This window comes from Bos taurus, chromosome 3 (assembly GCF_002263795.3).
Source record: "Bos taurus isolate L1 Dominette 01449 registration number 42190680 breed Hereford chromosome 3, ARS-UCD2.0, whole genome shotgun sequence".
Taxonomy (NCBI): domain Eukaryota; kingdom Metazoa; phylum Chordata; class Mammalia; order Artiodactyla; family Bovidae; genus Bos; species Bos taurus.
The window spans coordinates 17,770,346-17,790,321 of record NC_037330.1 but is presented as its reverse complement, the minus strand read 5'-3'; the positions used below and the strand labels follow the sequence as shown (position 1 = coordinate 17,790,321).

Genomic DNA, 19,976 nt, shown 5'->3' with positions numbered 1-19,976 from the left:
ATGATCCTCTACATAGAAAACCCTAAAGACTTCACCAGAAAACTACTAGAACTAATCAATGACTATAGTAAAGTTGCAGGATACAAAATCAACACACAGAAATCCCTTGCATTCCTATACACTAATAATGAGAAAACAGAAAGAGAAATTAAGGAAACAATTCCATTCACCATTGCAACAGAAAGAATAAAATACTTAGGAATATATCTACCTAAAGAAACTAGAGACCTATATACAGAAAACTATAAAACACTGGTGAAAGAAATCAAAGAGGACACTAATAGATGGAGAAATATACCTTGTTCATGGATTGGAAGAATCAATATAGTGAAAATGAGTATACTACCCAAAGCAATTTATAGATTCAATGCAATCCCTATCAAGCTACCAAAGGTATTCTTCACAGAGCTAGAACAAATAATTTCACAATTTGTATGGAAATACAAAAAACCTTGAATAGCCAAAGCAATCTTGATAAAGAAGAATGGAACTGGAGGAATCAACCTACCTGACTTCAGGCTCTACTACAAAGCCACAGTCATCAAGACAGTATGGTACTGGCACAAAGACAGAAATATAGATCAATGGGACAAAATAGAATTCATTCTCCTTTTTCACCTTCATCAAGAGGCTCTTTAGTTCCTCTTTGCTTTTTGCCATAAGGGTGGTGTCCTCTGCTTGATTCCAGCTTGTGCTTCATCCAGCCCAGCGTTTCACATGATATCTCTGCATAGAAGTTAAATAAGCAGGTGACAATAAACAGCCTTAATGTTCTCCTTTCCCAGTTTGGAACCAGTCCATTGCTCTATGTCTGATTCTAACTGTTGCTCCTGCATACAGATTTTTCAGGAGGCAGGTAAGGTAGTCTGGTATTCCCATCTCTTGAAGAATTTTCCACAGCTTGTTGTGATTCACACAGTCAAAAGCTTTGGTGTAGTCAATGAAGCAGAAGTAGATGTTTTTTAAGAACTCTCTTGCTTTCAATGATCCAAAGGATGTTGGCAATTTGATCTCTGGTTCCTCTAAATCCAGCTTGAACATCTGGAAGTTCTCTGCCCATGTACTGTTAAAGCCTAGCTTGGAGGATTTTGAGAATTACCTTACTAGTGTGTGAGATGAGTGCAATTGTGCAGTAGTTTGACCATTATTTGGCATTGCCCTTCTTGAGACTGGAATGAAAACTGACCTTTTCCAGTCCTGTGGTCACTGCAGAGTTTTCCAAATTTCCTGGCATATTTACTGAAGCACCTTCATAGCATCATCTTTTAGGTTTTGGAATTCCATCATCTCCACTTTGTTTGTAGTGATGCTTCCTAAGGCCCTGTTGACTTCACATTCCAGGATGTCTGGCTCTAGGTGAGTGATCACACCATCGTGATTATCTGGGTCATGAAGATCTTTTTTGTGTAGTTCTTCTGTGTATTCTTGCCACCTCTTCTTAATATCTTCTGCTTCTGTTAGGTCCATACAGTTTCTGTTCTTTATTGTGTCCATCTTTGCATGAAATGTTCCCTTAGTATTTCTAGTTTTCTTGAAGAGATCTCTAGTCTTTCCCATTCTATTGTTTTCCTCTATTTCTTTGTACTGAGGAAGCACTGAGTAAGGCTTTCTTATCTCACCTTGCTGTTCTTTGGAACTCTGCATTCAGATGGGTATATCTTTCCTTTTCTCCTTTGCCTTTTGCTTGTCTTCTTTTCTCAGCTATTTTAAGACCTCCTCAGACAACCATTTTGCCTTTTGCATTTTTCTTGGGGATGGTCTTGATCACTGCCTCCTGTACAATGTCATGAACCTCCGTCCCTAGTTCTTCAGACACTCTATCAGATAATCCCTTGAATCTATTTGTCACTTCCACTGTATAATCATAAAGGATTTGATTTAGGTCATGTCTGAATGGTCTAGTGGTTTTCCGTACTTTCTTCAATTTAAGTCTGAATTTGGCAATAAGGAGTTCATGATCTGAGCCACAGTCAGCTCCTGGTCTTGTTTTTGCTGATTGTATAGAGCTTTTCCATCTTTGGCTGCAAAGAATATAATCAATCTGATTTCGGTATTAACCATCTGTTGATGTCCATGTGTAGAGTCTTCTCTTGTGTTGTTTGAAGAGGATATTTGCTATGACCAGTGTGTTCTCTTTTCAAAACTCTGTTAGCATTGCCCTGCTTCATTTTGTACTCTAAATCCAAACTTGCCTGTTACTACAGGTGTTTCTTGACTTCTTACTTTTGCATTCTAGTCCTCTATGATGAAAAGGTCATCTTTTTTTTGGTGTTATTTCCAGAAAGTCTTGTAAGTCATCATAGAACCATTCTTCAGCTTCTTCAGCTTTAGTGGTTGGGGCACAGACTTGGATTACCGTGATACTGAATGGTTTGCCTCGGAAAAGAACAGAGATCATTCTGTCATTTTTGAGGTTGCACTCAAGTACTGCATTTCAGACTCCTGTTGACTATGAGGGCTACTCCATTTCTTCTCAGGGATTCTTGACTACAGTAGTAGATATAATGGTCATCGGAATTAAATTCGCCCATTCCTATCCATTGTAGTTCACTGATCCCTAAAATGTCAGTGTTCACTCTTGCCATCTCCTGTTTGACCACTTCCAAATCATGGTTCCTATGCAATATTGTTCTTTACAGCATTGGATTTTACTTCCATCACCAGTCACATCCACAACTGGGTGTTGTTTTCGTTTTAGCTCCATCTTTTCATTCTTTCTGGAGCTATTTCTCCACTCTTCTCCAGTAGCATGTTGGTCACCTACGGACTTGGGGAGTTCATCTTTCAGTGTCATATATTTTTGCCTTTTTAATACTATTCTTGGGGTTCTCAAGGCAAGAATGCTGAAGTCATTTGCCATTCCCTTCTCCAGTGGACCACATTTTGTCAGAACTCTTCACCACGACCTGTCCATGTTGGGTGGCCCTACATGGCATGAGTCATAGTTTCATTGAGTTAGACAAGTCTGTGATCCATGTGATCAGTTTGGTTAGTTTTCTGACTCATTGAAAAAGACCCTGATGCAGGGAAAGACTGAAAGCAGGGGAAGGGGATAAGAGAGGATGAGATGTTTGGATGGTATCACTGACGATGGACATGAGTTTGAGCAAGCCCCGGGAACTGGTGATGGACAGGGCAGCCTGGAATGTTGCAGTCCATTGTGTTGCAGAGTTGGACATGACTGAAGGAGAAACTCGGCTGAAATTGGAAGTGGTTGCACTGACTTGGCAACTCCAGCAGGTGGCACTCTGTCCTCAGTTCAGCTCAGTGTAAGATGTAAGATGTGGTTTGGCACAAAATCCTGTGAGGAAACAGTTTTATTTAGCTTCTCAACCACAGACAGAAAGTCATTTGTAGGCAAATGTCAGTTGCCCACAAGCAGATGGTCCTCTCCCTGTGCTGTATAAGCCCAGGCTTGCTCCTCCGTTCCCCCTCCCCTCCCTTCTCCTGCACCCCACCTCTGCATACAGTCATTTATTCACACTTGTCACACATATCTACACACACCCCACACACGGCACATACACACATACCTGAGTCACTGTCTGACTGCTACTCAGCATGCACTGGACTTAAAAACGTATTTTCCCTTTGGGCAGAGTCAAGCTGAACTAGGAATACATTCTCCTTGAGAGAAGTTCATTATGTCCCTGTGTATCAGTCAGGATAGGCTAAGTTATGCTGCAGTAACAAATGAGCCCCACATTCAGTGCCTTAACACAACAAAGGTTTATTGCTTGCTCACCTTACATGTCTACCAATGGTCAACTGCAGTCCTGCTACACATTAAGTTGACTTAAGGATGCAGGCTTACAGTGCAGCTTCAATCAGGAACAAGGTCAATCTTCATGGCAGAGAGGAAAGAGGGCATAATGAACATGGCTCTTAAGGTTTATGGTCTTGTAGGCAGCACAAGTCGCATGGCTGGGGCTGCCATCATGAATAAGGCGGGCAAGGATACCCCCTGGGGCAGAGAGGCATTGGCAGAAAAACACTTAGGAGCATAGTGCAGTCAACCTCACCCATGCAGAGGTTCTTGGATATCTGCCCTTTGGAATTATTGATCTAATTACTGTCTTTTGAACTTGAGTATCATCCTAGAAAACCTAGCCAGTCTTTATTAAGTTCTCTTGCATGCAAAAGTCTGCCAAGGCCTTGGATAGGAGGAGGAACTGAGTCTGAGAAAGATAGGTACCTGCTCTTCACAGGCTCAATATCCAACAAGGAATAAAAGCCACAGGCTGAACATGAAGCTCGAAGAAGTCATGCTTGACATAGGCCACATGTAGAAGCATGAATACCAGGCAGGGAGAGACCCAATCATGGGGAGGAATTTGGGTTTGCCTGTGTCAGGCAGAGGAGCTAAGAAACTCTCACAGCCACGCACCAGGAGAGGCTGGAGTCACATATGCTCCAGACGGACTACATATCTGGTTTGTATGAATGTATATTTGTTGTATATCTATTATGGACAAGGCATTCTATAGGAGTCAGAGGAGTAGGTAGTGTTGTTTCTGCCTTCCAGGAGCTCGCAGTTTACAAAGAGATGGAGCAGAGGAGACTGTTTCCAAAAAGAATCAGCACCAGGACAAGAGTTTCCAGAACAAACACAGATACCAAATTCTACTTGGGTAACACAGATTGGTGGGGGAGTATTCAGGGAAGAAGTAAATTAGTCGCTGAAGTTCTGAGATCAGTCAGGCACAAGTTAAGGACAGGCACTCCAGGCAGAGGGAGTGGCTTGCTGGGAAAAGGAGAGTGAAAAAGATAGAATACTCTTTATATATAAAGTCTTAGTCATTAAGTCATGCCCAATTCTTTGCAACCCCATGGCAATTGTAGCCCGCCAGGCTCCTCTGTCCATGGGATTCTCAAGGCAAGAATGCTGGAGTGGGTTGCCATTTCCTTCTCCAGGGGATCTTCCCAACCCAGGGATTGAACCTTCATCTCCTGCATTGCAGGCGGATTCTTTACCATCTGAGCTACCAAGTTGTTTTTCTTCATATATATTTATATTTTCTTATATATATTTAATTTATGTTTATATATTTTTATTATATATTTGTAAAATATATAAATCACATATGTAATTTTATTTATAAATTGGAGGATAATTACTTTACAATACTGTGATGGTTTTTGCCATACATCAGCATGAGTTGGCACTTGGTATACATATGTCCCCTCCCTCTTGAACCCCATTCCTGCTCCCTCCTCATTCCATGCCTCTAGGTTGTCACAGAGCACTGGCTTTGGGTTTCCTGCATCATACATAGAATTTCCACTGGTTATCCATTTTACATATGGCAATGCATATATTTCAAGGCTATTATCTCAAATCATCCCACTCTCTCCTTCCCCAACTCTATCCAAAATGTCTGTGTCTCCTTTGCTGCCCTGCAAGTAGGTATATGTATATGTACCACAAACCCCTTATCTATTCATCAAGAGAGACTATTCTTTAAAAAAAAAAAACTGTAAATAGCCATTATGTTCTGTAAAAACCTCTATGGGAAAAGAATCTGAAAAAGAATGGATGGTAAGTCACTTCAATATTCTTGCCTGGAAAATCCATGGACAGAGGAGCTTGTCAGCTGCAGTCCATGGGGTCACAAAGGATTAGATACCACAGGGTGACTAAACCACAGCAATATGCATATGTATAACTGAATCACTCAGCTGTGCGCCTGAAAACTAATACAACATTGTCAATCAACTACACTCCAGTACAAAACAAAAATTGAATTAAAAATTAAAATTAAATTTAAAAAATAGTTATCATGGCTTATGGTTGAAGCAGTAGAGTATTTGTGCATAGAGAAAAAGGCAGGTGGGATGACTGGGGAGAGAGGAGACTAGAAGCCTCTCAGCAAGGGACAAGAGTAGAAAAGGGCCTTTTCACCTCTGTCAGCAACCAGGGACTTTTTCCCGAGGCCTCTGGGGAATCATTGAAGGGTTTGGGCATGGAGGGGCTTAGTTACTATGGAAACAAGCTACCTGTATCCAGGTTATTGTCCTGCGCCTTCCTTCTCATCCAGGTCAGGAGCGATGGCTGTGGCAGGGTACTGTAATTGCCTGTCAGTCAGCTGAGTAGATGCAGGGTCAGTCACCACATAGCACTATGAGCCCTGCTCCACCCTAGGGGCTTCAGTCATCACCAGGCACTGTCTGAAGCCGAGTCTGGCAGCCCCCGCTTGCTGCCTGTATATCACTTTCCCAAGGAAGGTCTCTGTGGTCAGAGAGCAGGGTATCAACTGGACCAACTGGCCCAGCTTGTGCGTCCACTAACTTGTCTGTTTGATTTGGTTCCCTATCTTGGCCACCATCACAGAGGCCCTTTCCCCAAACTGAAAGATGATCTGAGCCCCAGAACCCCACTCCCAGAGCCTAAGACCCAGGGAACAATCAGGCTCCCCAGTGAACAAATGTCCTCTGGTCCCAAATACCTTCTTACAGGAAGAGAGCCACTATCTGACCATGCCTGCCTCTGGCTGGTGTTCCCTTGAAGTCACATCCACTGACCTCAGTTGACAGGGAATGAAAACCACAGAGAACTCCTAAGAAAAAGAAAGAAAACCAGGAAATGGTTTTCCAGTTCATAGCATACACTCCTCAGGGGGTCCCATACCAAGGATCCTCTTTTGTGCCATTTGTCCCATGTTCCCAAGAAAACCTCCTTTGCTATACGAAGATCTGCTTTGGAAAATTAGCCATCAGCTTGCTGGCCAGCCAGGCAGCCAGGCAGTAAATCAGTTTGTCAACCACTCAACAGTCAGCCAGTCAGCTGTTCAGTGAACTAGCCAGTCGGTCAGCTAGTTTGTCGGCTCATTTCTTATTTATACATTTGCTTACTCACTCCCTCCATCTTTTAGCTCACTCGCTCACTCACTCATTCAACAGCATCCTTTAGTAACTGGGCCACCCACTCAACAACTAGCTAGTCTATCCAAGTACTAATTTTCACCAGGTGTAAGGTATTTCCTGAACATCTCTCCTCCCCTTAGGAAGCTCACTGTTTGGGTATAAAGAAGCACCCCATTTACCATGCATGTGCATGCACGCATGCACACACACACACACATCCAGGCACCTGGGCCTCTTACAGGTAATGGATGATTTCAGCATCAATCTTCAAGTTTGAAGGAATAGAAAGACAATGTGTGTGGTTGAAACGGGCTTTCCAGGTGGCACAGTGGTAAAGAAACCATCTTCCAATGCAGGGGATGTAAGAAATGCAGATTTGATCCTTAGGTTGAGAGGATCCCCTGGAGTGGGAAATGGCAACCCATTCCAGTATTCTTGCCAGGAGAATCCCTTGGACAGAGGAACATGGAGGGCTACAGTCTAAAGAGTCATAAAGAGTCGGACTTGACTGAGCATGCTCACCATGTGGTTAGGATAAACAAGGAGAGCTATTTAGAGAGGGCAAGTATCTCTGAAATTGGAAAGATGGTTTAGTCCAAAACATACCTTGGCACTTCACTGGTTCTGACTGTTTAGCCAAAGTGTCTAACCTTGTGTTTACCATTCACTTCAATTCATTCATTTAAATATCATTCATCTTTTCTTTTGTGCATTTATTTGTTTCTATTTCTGAAGTGGATATAATATGTGTTTGGCTAGTATGGTGGTAGATGACAAATACATGAATATATGATGAGGGAGAAATTATTCCTCATCCTATCAAGGAATTTATATTAATGCTGAGATAAATAACATATATTTTATAATTTATATGTATACCAAGTAAAAACATTAGATAAAAAGTGCTCCAAATAGTTATAAATAAAAAATTGTGGGGGGTTGAGCAAAAGAGGAAAACACTTCTTCAGGGAGAGAATAAGTACAGAGGTCATGGAGAACGTAATGTTACCAACTGGGGTGGAAACCAAACTCAAGTTGGCCATTTGTCACTCAAAAGTCAATGTTCAAGAGACAGGGATTGGTGGAAAAGAAAGATGCTTTATTCAGAAAGCCAACAACCTGGGAAGATGGTGGAATAGCATCCTAAAAAGGATCTCTCAATTGCTGGCCAGAGGGCAAAAGCCTTCAAAGGAATGCTCCTATATTTTCTCTGTGGACTGGCAGACTGGTAGGAAGAGAAGCCAAATTTCTAGTGACTACAGAGGAAATGAGTGAGCAGGATTTAAGAAGTAGTCATTTAAATAGCTTTCATGGAATGGAATTAGCTCAATATTAGCATTAGGAGCAATAGAGGGTTGCAATGTCCAGACATTCAGATTCTCCATCAGTTATTTTTGTTATCCATAGGAAGATGATTCAACTGTTTATAATAGCACTTCTATGTGAAAGACAGCATATTAAAAAGCAGAGACATTACTTTGCCAACAAAGGTCTGTCTAGTCAAGGTTATGGTTTTTCCAGTGGTCATGTACGGATGTGGGCTATAGAGTAGAGTTGTGCTATAAAGAAAGCTGAGTGCTGAAGAACTGATGCTTTTGAACTGTGGTTGGAGAAGACTCTTGAGAGTCCCTTGGATGCAAGATCCAACCAGTCAATTCTAAATGAAATCAGTCCTGAATATTCATTGGAAGGACTGATGTTGAAGCTAAAACTCCAATACTTTGGCCACCTGATATGAAGAGCTGACTCATTTGAAAAGACCCTGATGCTGCGAAAGATTGAAGGTGGGAGGAGAAAGGGATGACAGAGGATGAGATGGTTGGATGGCATAACCGACTCAATGGACATAAGTTTGAGTAAACTCTGGGAGTTGGTGATGGATAGGGAGGCCTGGCGTTCTTCAGTCCATGGGGTCGAAAAGAATCAGACACAACTGAACGACTAAACTGAACTGAACTGATGTGAAATGTTTGTATTTTACATTGCTTTATTTTGATATTTTGAAGACAGTGCTGTCAACAGATAGAGTATATTTTTAAGGAAATAAATCGTACTGGACCCTTCCAAAAGATTTTGAAATTTTGGTTGATGACCCAAAGAGTTTGAAGCAGTCTTCGCAAAATATGTTAATAAAAGAAATAATGGAAATACTTGAAAGACAAACCTGGCTTCTTCTTCAAGAGTTAATACACCAATAAATTATTGGGACAAAAAATAGTAATTAATTAAATAAAAATAAAGAAAAGCTTCAAGGATGTGCTGCTGAGGGCTACGTGCAGAACAATACAACTGACTCCCATAATCATGTTGAAAACAGGCTGGTTGGTGTCATCTTGGTTGTTTTAAGAACAGTTAATCTTCAACTCCAGTGTCAATTTATTCTTTTTCTTGAGGCCAGTTCCTTGAATGGTGAAAATCACAGATTCAGTACAGCTCAAGGTAGAGTAGCTGATGTCATGACTACAGTCTGGTCATCACGTAGTTAGTTTTTCTATCTAGTAGCAGTTACTGTACCTGCAAAACAAGTCAGGAATGTGTCTCAGACACTGTTATCTATGTACTTCAGGGAGGAAATAAACACCCTATGACTGCTATATGACTGATTTACTGTGTAAATTGTAACCAGTTCTCCTGTCCCAACTGCTATTTTTTTCACTGCATGTCTACATCCTTTCAATCATTAATTCTTGAGCCAGTCATTTGTGACTCAGGAGAGGCCTCTAGCAGACTAAAGTTTTTTTCTGTACAGAAAGGTACGGAAGAGCTTCTGTACCTGTGAGGGGCCAGCAAGGTCCTGCTCAATTTTAGCAACATTTTGAATGGTTCTTAGAGATTACCTTGAATTTTGCTGGGATGTTTGACAGTAGAGAGTCATCACAGTTCAAATGGTTTGAGACAAGTTTTGGAAACAGCAGTCCTCTTAACAGCTGTGTTAAGGAAAGGTGGGAGCTCAGATGGGATTCTAGTTGATAATGGCACCCCACTCCAGTACTCTTGCCTGGAAAATCCCATGGATGGAGGAGTCTGGTAGACTGTAGTCCCTGGGGTGGCTAAGAGTTGGACACGACTGACTGACTTCCCTTTCACTTTTCGCTTTCATGCATTGGAGAAGGAAATGGAAACCCACTCCTGTGTTCTTGCCTGGAGAATCCCAGGGACGGGGGAGCCTGGTGGGCTGCTGTCTATGGGGTTGCACAGAATCGGACACGACTGAAGTGACTTAGCAGCTTAGCAGCATATCTTCTCTCCTTCTTCAAGTGCTTCAGTTATCCTCACTCATACATCCTAGTACTGTATACCACTCCCTGCTTTAGGCTAAGCCAGGGATGCGACTGCCTGCACACGTGGCCACTTCTGCCTCTCACGGCAGACATCTCTAGTCAATATGTTCATGCTTTCAGATCAAGCTGAAACTCAACCTCAGTCCTCTCAATTCACTATTGATTTCAAAGGGATGAGAAGAGGTTTGCCTTCCCAGACCTAATGAATGTTTATAGAATCTTAGCCCTTAATGGGACTTTAGAGGTGGGGCTTTGGGGCTTTCTAGGTGGCTCTAGTGTTGAAGAATCTACCTGTCAATGCAGGAGACACGATTTTGATCCGTGGGTTGGGAAGATGCCTTAGAGGAGGAAATGGTGCCCTGCTCCAGTATTCTTGCCTGGAAAATCCCATGGGCAGAGGAACCTGGCAGGCTATAGTCTATGGGGTGGCAGAGTCAGATACCACTGACCACAGCACAGCACAGAGGAAATTTTAGCCAATCAGCTCATATTGGAGAACAAAAATGTTGAGGCCCAGACAAGTTAAGGAATGTGCTCAGTATCTCAAATGCAGTGAGGGGCAAGTATCAGTAGAATTATTTCTTAAGTGCCCTGGCTCCTTCCCTACGTCTCTAAGGATACTGTGCTATACCCAAGTGGTATTTCAGCACCACTCGACTTCCAAGAGGCTGATCTCGGCTCTCTTCTCAGATGGATGCTTTGCCCACTCATCCCCTCTGCTTCCACAGCCAGCCTCAACTTCCACAGGTGAGTCCACAGGTATTCCATTGGAACTAACCTCTCACCATGTCCAGGACTTTGTTTCCCCTTTATATAACTCCCAGGACCATGGAGGGTCTTCTAGAAATATCATATACGGATAAGGGATGGAGGAAAGAGATAAACTAATCACACATTTTTGGAAACTCATCCTATTACTCTCCTCTCTCCATGGGCCTTCTTAGAATACTCTGATACAAAATATCTAATATTAGGATCTGAGCATCTCATTTGCAAACAGATAAATTAGAGGATGAAATGATTCATGTTGCAAATGGATTTCCCACATTAAAAAAAAGGTCACAAGGTCTCTTTAAGTGGCCTCTTCTAAAGTGTTTGTTGATAGATTATTAAGTAATTAGTGGAGGTAAACCCGAAACTAAAATGTTCTAAGCCATGACTACTGTTTAAGTATCACGTGGAAATTAAGCTAATGCAAATATCAATGATTATGATTTTTAAAATAAGATGCAATTTGCTCAGTTTTAGGTTTGCATTTTACTGAATAAACAGCAAAAATACAGGAATGATGGCAGCTCCAAACCTCCACTGTCCTCTCTATGGTAACTCAGAATTCCCCTTTTTGGTTTTCTTTGTTTAATTCCTGGAAGTAACATGACAAGTATGTTTCACGTGTCTCCAGATGGAAACATCAACAACTCTTCTTTTCCCCCCAAACCCAGAGGCAAAAGTGCCCTCATGAAGATGTGTCTAGATAGAGTTGGATGATTAGCATGGTCTCTGACAAGATCCCCTCCCAGTGTCAGGCCTCTGCTGCCCGGTCACCTCATTGTTTGTCTACGGGGTGGGGCTGGGGTTTCTCAAGCTTTGACTCACCTTTAGAAATGAGTCCTACCTCTGCCCTCCCCTTTCTAATGGAGTCACGGGTGCACACCTGCTCTCATGTCTGCTCCCTAGAGAGGCAAGATGCAAAGCCTGGCTTCCTGATTTCAGCGCAACATGGTGCTTTGAAGATGACAAAGAAGATGTAGGACTCATGATCGATTGATCATGGCCATGCTGGAGCAGTGTGGGTGGGAGCGGGTGCCACAGAGTCATCATTCCACATAGCTTCTCAGGACCCACCTCATCTGGAGGAGGTGTTTAAATGAGGTGATTTGAGGGGGTGCCAGGAAGTCTCCACTCCTCCTTTGAAAAAACATTCATTCTCCCAGCCATGTGGGGTGCCTGGAAATGAGTCATTGCTGATTTAAGAGACTTAAGTAGGCCACCCTTTCTGGGTTCCAGATCTAGCCACCATCAGAGCCATAATTTTTTCATCTATAAAATTAGAAATACAATTAGCTTTCTTCATAGAGTCTTGTGAAAATTGTATATAGAGGTGCTTTATAAGGTTTAATGACCAAAAATATGTGCCTGTGCCTGGCAGTGCAGGGGAGAGGGATCAGTTAGGGCTTCTTAGAGCAGTGGTCTCCAGCCATTTTGGTACCAGAGACCAGTTTTGTGGAAGACAATTTTCACACAGACCGGGGCAGGGGAGGTGGTTTGGGGATGATTCAAGCACATTTTTTGTGTACTTTGTTTCTACTGTTGTTACATCAGCTCCATCTCAGATCAATAGGCATTAGATCCCAACGGTTGGGGATTCCTGTTTTAGAGGAAGAAGGGTGGACAGGCTTGATGGGAAAGAGAGCATCTGTCAACCAGGGAGGAAAGAGGATACATACGGATCTGGTTCAAATGATGGAGACCACCAGAATCAGCTTCCTAATTCTGTCATTAACCTAGCATGCACTAGATATCAGCCCAGGGACACAGGCACTTCAGCTGACTGTAAATTACTATGAAGTCAGGAGACCTGTGATCCAACCCTGGCTTTGATATGAACTCTGTGTGACCTTGGGTCAAGCATGTCCTCATTACAAATCTCAATTTATCCTTCTGTGAAATAGGGATAATGTGGCCAAGATGGAAGTTGAATGCCAAAGTTTTGAAAAGTTTAACATGTGAGATGTGTATGAGCTTGAGTGACTCTTGGAGATTTATGACCCGGAGGACACAGCCACCTCAAGTCCAGCCATGTTCTCTATAAAGTCCATCCCCAGAGTATCATCCTCTGAGATGATAATTGTGTTATAAGCCAGAGTCTATTATTAGATAGAGTTCTCCAAAGTAAGCAGGAGTTGTTGATAGACAAAGTAAGAGGTCAATGAGCAGACTGAGGAAAATAGGAAGTAACATTTATCCCAGAGAGGATGTGTGGGTGACAGAGACATGAAGAATGGAAAACCCACCCCTTCCTAAGAAGCACACATAGATTGATGCCTTCTAGGTGCCAGATGTGGGAGAACACCTTGATATGTGTCTACACCAATCCGTCCTGCCACATGCTTCCCTTCTGGAGAATTTGCATCATGATGAACTAATAGAACAAGAAGTTCTTGGGCTACTTGAACAAGGCAAATTTGACCTTGGAGTACAAAATGAAGCAGGGCAATGCTAACAGAGTTTTGCCAAGACAACACACTGGTCATAGCAAACACCGTCTTCCAACAACACAAGAGAAGATTCTACACAAGAACATCACCAGATGGTCAATACCAAAACCAGACTGATTATATTCTTTGCAGCTGAAGATGGAGAACTCTATACAATCAGCAAAAACAAGACCAGGAGCTGACTGTGGCTCAGATCATGAACTCCTTATTGCCAAATTGCCTTATTACTTAAATTGAAGAAAGTAGGGAAAACCACTAGACCATTCAGACATGACCTAAATCAAATCTCTTACGATTATACAGTAGAAGTGAGAAATAGATTCAAGGGATTAGATCTGATAGACAGAGTGCCTGAAGAACTAGGGACGGAGGTTCATGACATTGTACAGGAGGCAGTGATCAAGACCATCCCCAAGAAAAAGAAATGCAAAAAGGCAAAATGGTTGTCTGAGGAGGCCTTAAAATAGCTGAGAAAAGAAGACAAGCAAAAGGCAAAGGAGAAGAGGAAAGATATACCCATTTGAATGCAGAGTTCCAAAGAATAGCAAGGAGAGATAAGAAAGACTTCCTCAGTGATCAGTGCACAGAAACAGAGGAAAACAATAGAATGGGAAAGACTAGAGGTCTCTTCAAGAAAATTAGAGATACCAAGGGAACATTTCATGCAAAGATGGGCTCGATAAAGGACAGAAATTATATGAACCTAACAGAAGCAGAAGATCTTAAGAAGAGGTGGCAGGAATACACAGAAGAACTATACAAAAAAGGTCTTCATGACCCAGATAACTACGATGGTGTGATAACTCACCTAGAGCCAGACAGCATGGAATGTGAAGTCAAGTGGGCCTTAGGAAGAAGCATCACTATGAACAAAGCTAGTGGAGGTGATGGAATTCCAGTGGAGCTATTTCAAATCCTAAAAGATGATGCTGTGAAAGTGCTTCAATAAATATGCCAGCACATTTGGAAAACTCAGCAGTGGCCACAGGACTGGAAAATGTCAGTTTTCATTCCAATCCCTAAAAAGGCAATGCCAAAGAAGGTTCAAACTACCACACAATTGCTCTTATCTCTGCACTAGCAAAGTAATGCTCAACATTCTCCATGCCAGGCTTCAACAGTACATGAACTGTGAATTTCCAGATGTAAGGCAGTGGAACCAGAGATCAAATTGCCAACATCCGTTGGATCATCAAAAAAAAGCAAGAGAATTCCAGAAAAACATCTCCTTCTGCTTTATTGATTATGCCAAAGCCTTTGACTGTGTAGGTCACAACTGAGGAAGATTCTTAAAGAGATGGGAATACCAAACCACCTTACCTGCCTCCTGAGAAATCTGTATGCAGGTCAAGAAGCAACAGTCAAAACTGGACATGGAACAACAGACTGGTTCCAAATTGGGAAAGGAGTACATGAAGGCTGTATATTGTCACCGTGCTTATTTAACTTATATGTAGAGTACATCATGCAAAATGCCGGGCTGGATGAACCACAGGCGAGAATCAAGATTGCCAGGAGAAATATCAGTAACTTCAGATATGCAGATGACACCACCCTTATGGCAAAAAGTGAAGAGGAACTAAAAAGCCTCTTGACAAAAGATAAAGAGGAGAGTGGAAAAGCTGACTTAAAACTCAACATTCAAAAAATGAAGATCATGGTATCCAGTCCCATCACTTCATGGCAAATAGATGGGGAAACAATGGAAACAGTAAGAGACTTTATTTTCTTGGGCTCCAAAATCACTGCAGATGGTGGCTGCAGCCATGAAATTTAAAAAACACTTGCTCCTTGGATGAAAAGCTATGATGAACCTAGACAGCACATTAAAAAGCAGAGATATTACTTTGCTGACAAAGACCCATCTAGTCAAAGCTATGGTTTTTCCAGTAGTCAGGCATGGATGTAAGAGTTGGACTATGAAGAAAACTGAGCACCAAAGAATTGATGCTTTTGAACTGTGGTGTTGGAGGACTCTTGAGAGTCTTGGAAGGCAAGGAAATCAAATCAGTCAATCCTAAAGGAAATCAGTCCTGAGTATTTGTTGGAAGGACTGATGCTGAAGCTGAAATTTCAATACTTTCGCTATGTGATGTGAAGAACTGACTCACTGGAAAAGCCCCTGATGCTGGGAAAGATTGAAAGGCCAGAGAGAAGGGGACAACAGAGTTTGAGATGGTTGGATGGCATCATTGATTGATGGAGATGAAATTGAGCAAGCTCTGGGAATTGGTGTGGACAGGGAAATATGGCATGTTGCAGTCCATAGGGTTGCAAGGAGTCAGACCCTACTGAGTGACTGAAGTGAACTGAAGTGAACTCGTAGAGTGGGGGCAGGGAAGAGAGGGGTATAGGTGGAGAAGGTGTTCATCCTGAAGATGGAAGGCAGAACCTGGCATCTGGAACTCAGGGTACTACATTCTTAAAGTTAGGCAAGAGAAGAGGTGGAGAAGGAAACCCTGCTTGCATGGGAAATATGGAAAGGATTACCTATTAAGTGAGGCTGACCCCTCAAAATGACCAATGTTCAGTTTATAGATGACAGGAAGCTCAGAAAAATTATTAGTCATGGCCTCCACCCAATGACAGTCACTTGCCTATGGCAGGGACACCAGCCTCTGTGATGGAGTGGAATTGAGCCTTGGGCCAGGGCCTCCACCCAGCTCCATGCCTATTAGCCTTTTCTTGTTGAGCAAGTCAGTGAACTTCCTTGGATCTACATTTTCAAACTATAAAATCAGATTTGCACAACTGACAGAATTGCCACGATGCTTAAATAGGGCAAGAGGTACGCTTTGTTCTAATACTGACAGAAATTACTTCATCAATGGCCTCTAGTCAGCAGGATCCTGAGGTTTGGGGCAGTGGTCTAAAATCGGACCCACCCCCTCCTAGGAAGGTTTTCCTATCCCAGGAGGCCAAGTAGGGGGGTGGGGGTGGGGACCAGGACACCTTTCTCCCATCTGAATTAGTTTTTGAGCAAAGTTGCCAGATTTAGCAAATAAAAATACAGTCTTCCCCATTACATTTAAATTTCAGATAGACAACAAATTCTGTAGTATGTTTCCTGCAATATTTGGGGCACATCAATATTGAAAAATTCTGCTTATCTGAAATTCAAATGTAGCTAATGGCCCTATATTTTATCTGGAAACTCTACCCAGAAGCCAATTTTTTCCCCCACTCTTTCACCACCTCTAATACCCAAAGCAGCCTGATTCCTGGTGGGTAGGTGGGGGACAGCAGCACCTGCTCTACATGTGATCAAAAGGAAGCCTCAGAGAATACCATGTAAGCAGGCCCTTCTGGATTGGGCAAACCTTAAGCACCATGTCAGGCGTCCCTTTATAATGCTTAAGGGTCTGGATTCTCTGAATCCACTAGAGCGGAGTTCAAATTCAATCTCTGTACTTTACTTCCTATGTGATCTTTGCCAGCCTTGCTTTTCTCACATGCAAAAGAGCAACAATGGCATCATCTTACAGGGATTATAAAGGGATTATAAAGGTAAAATAAAACAATGGGCATGAAGGGTGATCTCAGGGCTGGGCACCAGTCAATGCTCAAAAAATGGCAGCAATAGCAGAAAAGGTTACGCTCCTTTTTTGAGGGGCTGTATCTCATGGTATGAAGAACTTCCCCCACCAGGAATCAAACCCACCCCCCTTACAGTGGAAACCCGGAGTCCTAACCACTGGACTGCCAGGAAAGCCCTACATTCCTATTTTTGTTGGAAGTGCCCCCAGCCCATATTCCTTCCCTCTTTGCCGCTTCCTTCCTTCCTGTTTCTCATAACTCTCAGTCTACACGCAGAGCTTCACATAAGTCCTATTTTTCAAAGACTTGAGTCCTTGAGTTTGAGTAGACACCTTAATGGATGAAGTCAGCTCAGGTAGCCAGGAAACAGAATGCTGGAGTATCTAGTGGGTGGTTTTCATTAAAACAGGCCCGTAAAGCAAGTCTCTGGAGGAAGTGCAGGTGGGAGAAGTGGGTTAGGAATCCTTTGGAAGATGGTAATGAAGGCCACACCAGGTGCCTGGGGCAGGCTGGGGGCCTTTAAAGGTTCCCAGGAGTAGCTGATGTGAACCTGTGCTCAGCCGAATCTCCTAGAGTCTGGCTTGTGCCTCTGGTAAGTAGTGAGGGATTTGTCCTCCTGCGATCTGCTGGGCCCTTTTCTACTCCTTGAACTGTCTTAAGCCGCTAGGCCAAGCTCCTCTCCTGTTCTTGGGTAACCAGAGAAGTAACATAAGCCTTGTGACAATTAAGAAAATGTCACACTAATTATTACTTAAGAAATTCAATCTCCCACACCAATGCTAGGTCCAAGTAATTTCCTAGTTCTCAGTTTGATTCCCTAGTAAGAGGAATTTTGTCATTGAGGGGAGATATTTAGAGCTACAGCATTTTGTGGCCTCCTCCAAAGCTTTCTCCTGCCTTTTCAGTCCTACCAGCAAGCTCTCTCAAACTTTCCTTTTAGGTTTATAGAAGCTGGTCTATTAAATATTGTATTTTATACTCTGTAGCCACCACGCCTCTCTATCATGATTGCCATCTGGAAACTATACTTCTTATATATAGTCATGAGCTTAAAAGATGAGGGACATGCCTACCAAGAGAACCAGAGACACGTGTCAGAGTTGGGAAGGCCTCAGAGCCCTTCCAGATCAATAGCCCCCAAACAGAGGCATGGAGGTCCAGAGAAGGCAGATTTCCCAGGGATGAGCCTGGCCAGCGAGTGGCAAGGTTGGATCTGGAACTTCCACCTGTGCCTTCTTGACCATTGCTCTTTCCTCTGGACCAGGGTGCGTGCATTCTTGCATGCTAAGTCGCTTTAGTAATGTCCGACTCTTTGCAACCCTATGGACTGCCAGGCTCTTCTGTCCATGGGATTCTCCAGGCAAGAATACTGGAGTGGGCTACCATGCCCTCCTCCAGGGGATCTTCCCAACCCAGGGATTGTACCCGCGTCTCTTATGTCTCCTGCATTGGCAGGCAGGTTTTTTGGACCAGGGTGTCTCTTGGTAAAATATCCTCCTAAAGGCCCTTACCTCCAGAGATCTATTTGACCTTCAATTCCCCAGTTCTCCGTGGAGGGCCAGAACCACTATCCCCCAACTGCATTAAATGACTTGTGTTTACATACCATGGTAAATTAGGCGTAGAGCCAGGATTAGAACTGAGCTCCCACAACAGGTGTACTCCAGCCCCATCACTCACACACCACGACATTCTGTCTTCCCTCTAAGACAGGATCTGCTCCTGATCTTTTCCTCGTGCCTTTCCACCTTCACCCACACCCATCACCACTTCTGAAAGTAGACGGTTGGCATTGCCAACCCATCGGCCAAGATCTCATGCCTTGATCTAGTGAAATATCTGGACCATCTTTTCATCCTCAGCTCAACACCCTGTCTTATTTCCTGTTAAGACTAAGAAATACACCATATATTCAATTGGGTCAGGCATCCATGGGAAGACGGAGGGCAATTAGAAATCAGAGTATCAGAGACAAAGGAGAAAGAAAGAGAGCGATTGCAATGAGTGTGTGTGAATCAACTCACTAGTCAACTTGAACCTATTAATTACTTATCCTTTGCTAGAGGAGAAAACACTCTTTAGAAGTCAGAGGGAGAAGAGATGGAGGGAGCTGCTCTCATAATGTCCCCATCTGGGTTTCTTCCAGGCTCACCTGTTCCTGCAGCCATGTCTTCCCAGCAGCATCAGCAGCAGCAGTGCCTGCCCCAGCAGATCCAACAGCAGCAGGTGAAGCAGCCCTGTCAGCCGCCCCCTGTCAAATGTCAAGAGATGTGTGCACCTAAAACCAAGGATCCATGTGCTCCGCAGGCCAAGAAGCAATGTCCACCCAAGGGCACAGCCATCCCAGCCCAGCAGAAGTGTCCTGCAACCCAGCAAGCCCCCAAGAGTAAATAGAAGTAAGGATGGACTGAGATATACCTGCCTGCCATCCCGGCTACCAGATGCAGACTTCTCTTCCTCCTGTTTCTCCTCTGATCCTCAGCTCCAGGATTTGCCCTCCTCTCCCACATCCTCCTGCTCAGGGTCCAAGGAAGCATTGTCCGGATTTCTTCCCACAGAACCCCTTGTCTCACACATCCCCTTGCTCCCAGTATTCTTCTGTTCCCCACTCTGATTCTCTCCTAGATGAACATGAGTGAATTCCCAGCCTCTCCAGCTTCCATTTTGGCCACAGCTATGGCCCCATCCATGTTCTAAAGCAAGAAATATATCTGGCCTCATGGGGACACCAGAGGCTGATGCATAGCTTCTGTCTCATTCCCTTTCCCCATTCCCCATCCCTGAGCTTCCCTCCTATTTCTTCCTCTAATAAATCTGCGCTTCATATCCTTGCCTGTGTCCTGGCCCCAGTCTGTGATGTGGAGGCAATATTGGGGGAAGTGAGTATGTGAATACACAGGTTCTTATCAATACATCCTCAGGGGGCATGGGCATAGCGGCTCTCTAGTAACTAATGATGAGGGATGTCAGATGCTGACACATCTCTGGTAAAGGACGGGGAGAGAAATTCCAGGACTGATTGACAGGAGTCTGAGAAACTCTTGCAAGCCAATTGACTCTAAGAACGGACAGAGTG

General features: G+C 43.3%; 1 protein-coding gene across 1 annotated transcript; it reads left to right on the top strand.

Annotated features, from left to right (window-relative positions):
- Positions 1–17,297: 17,297 nt before the first annotated feature.
- On the top strand, positions 17,298–19,731 carry SPRR4 (small proline rich protein 4). Its single transcript, XM_024989828.2, has 2 exons — positions 17,298–17,492; positions 19,047–19,731. The coding sequence occupies exon 2, from the start codon at positions 19,067–19,069 to the stop codon at positions 19,292–19,294; it is 228 nt and encodes a 75-aa protein (XP_024845596.1). The 5' UTR covers positions 17,298–17,492; positions 19,047–19,066; the 3' UTR covers positions 19,295–19,731.
- Positions 19,732–19,976: the final 245 nt, after the last annotated feature.

Bases quoted from the DNA above. Each gene is read 5' to 3' on its own strand.
- SPRR4 (XM_024989828.2), top strand. From the start codon at position 19,067: ATGTCTTCCCAGCAGCATCAGCAGCAGCAGTGCCTGCCCCAGCAGATC.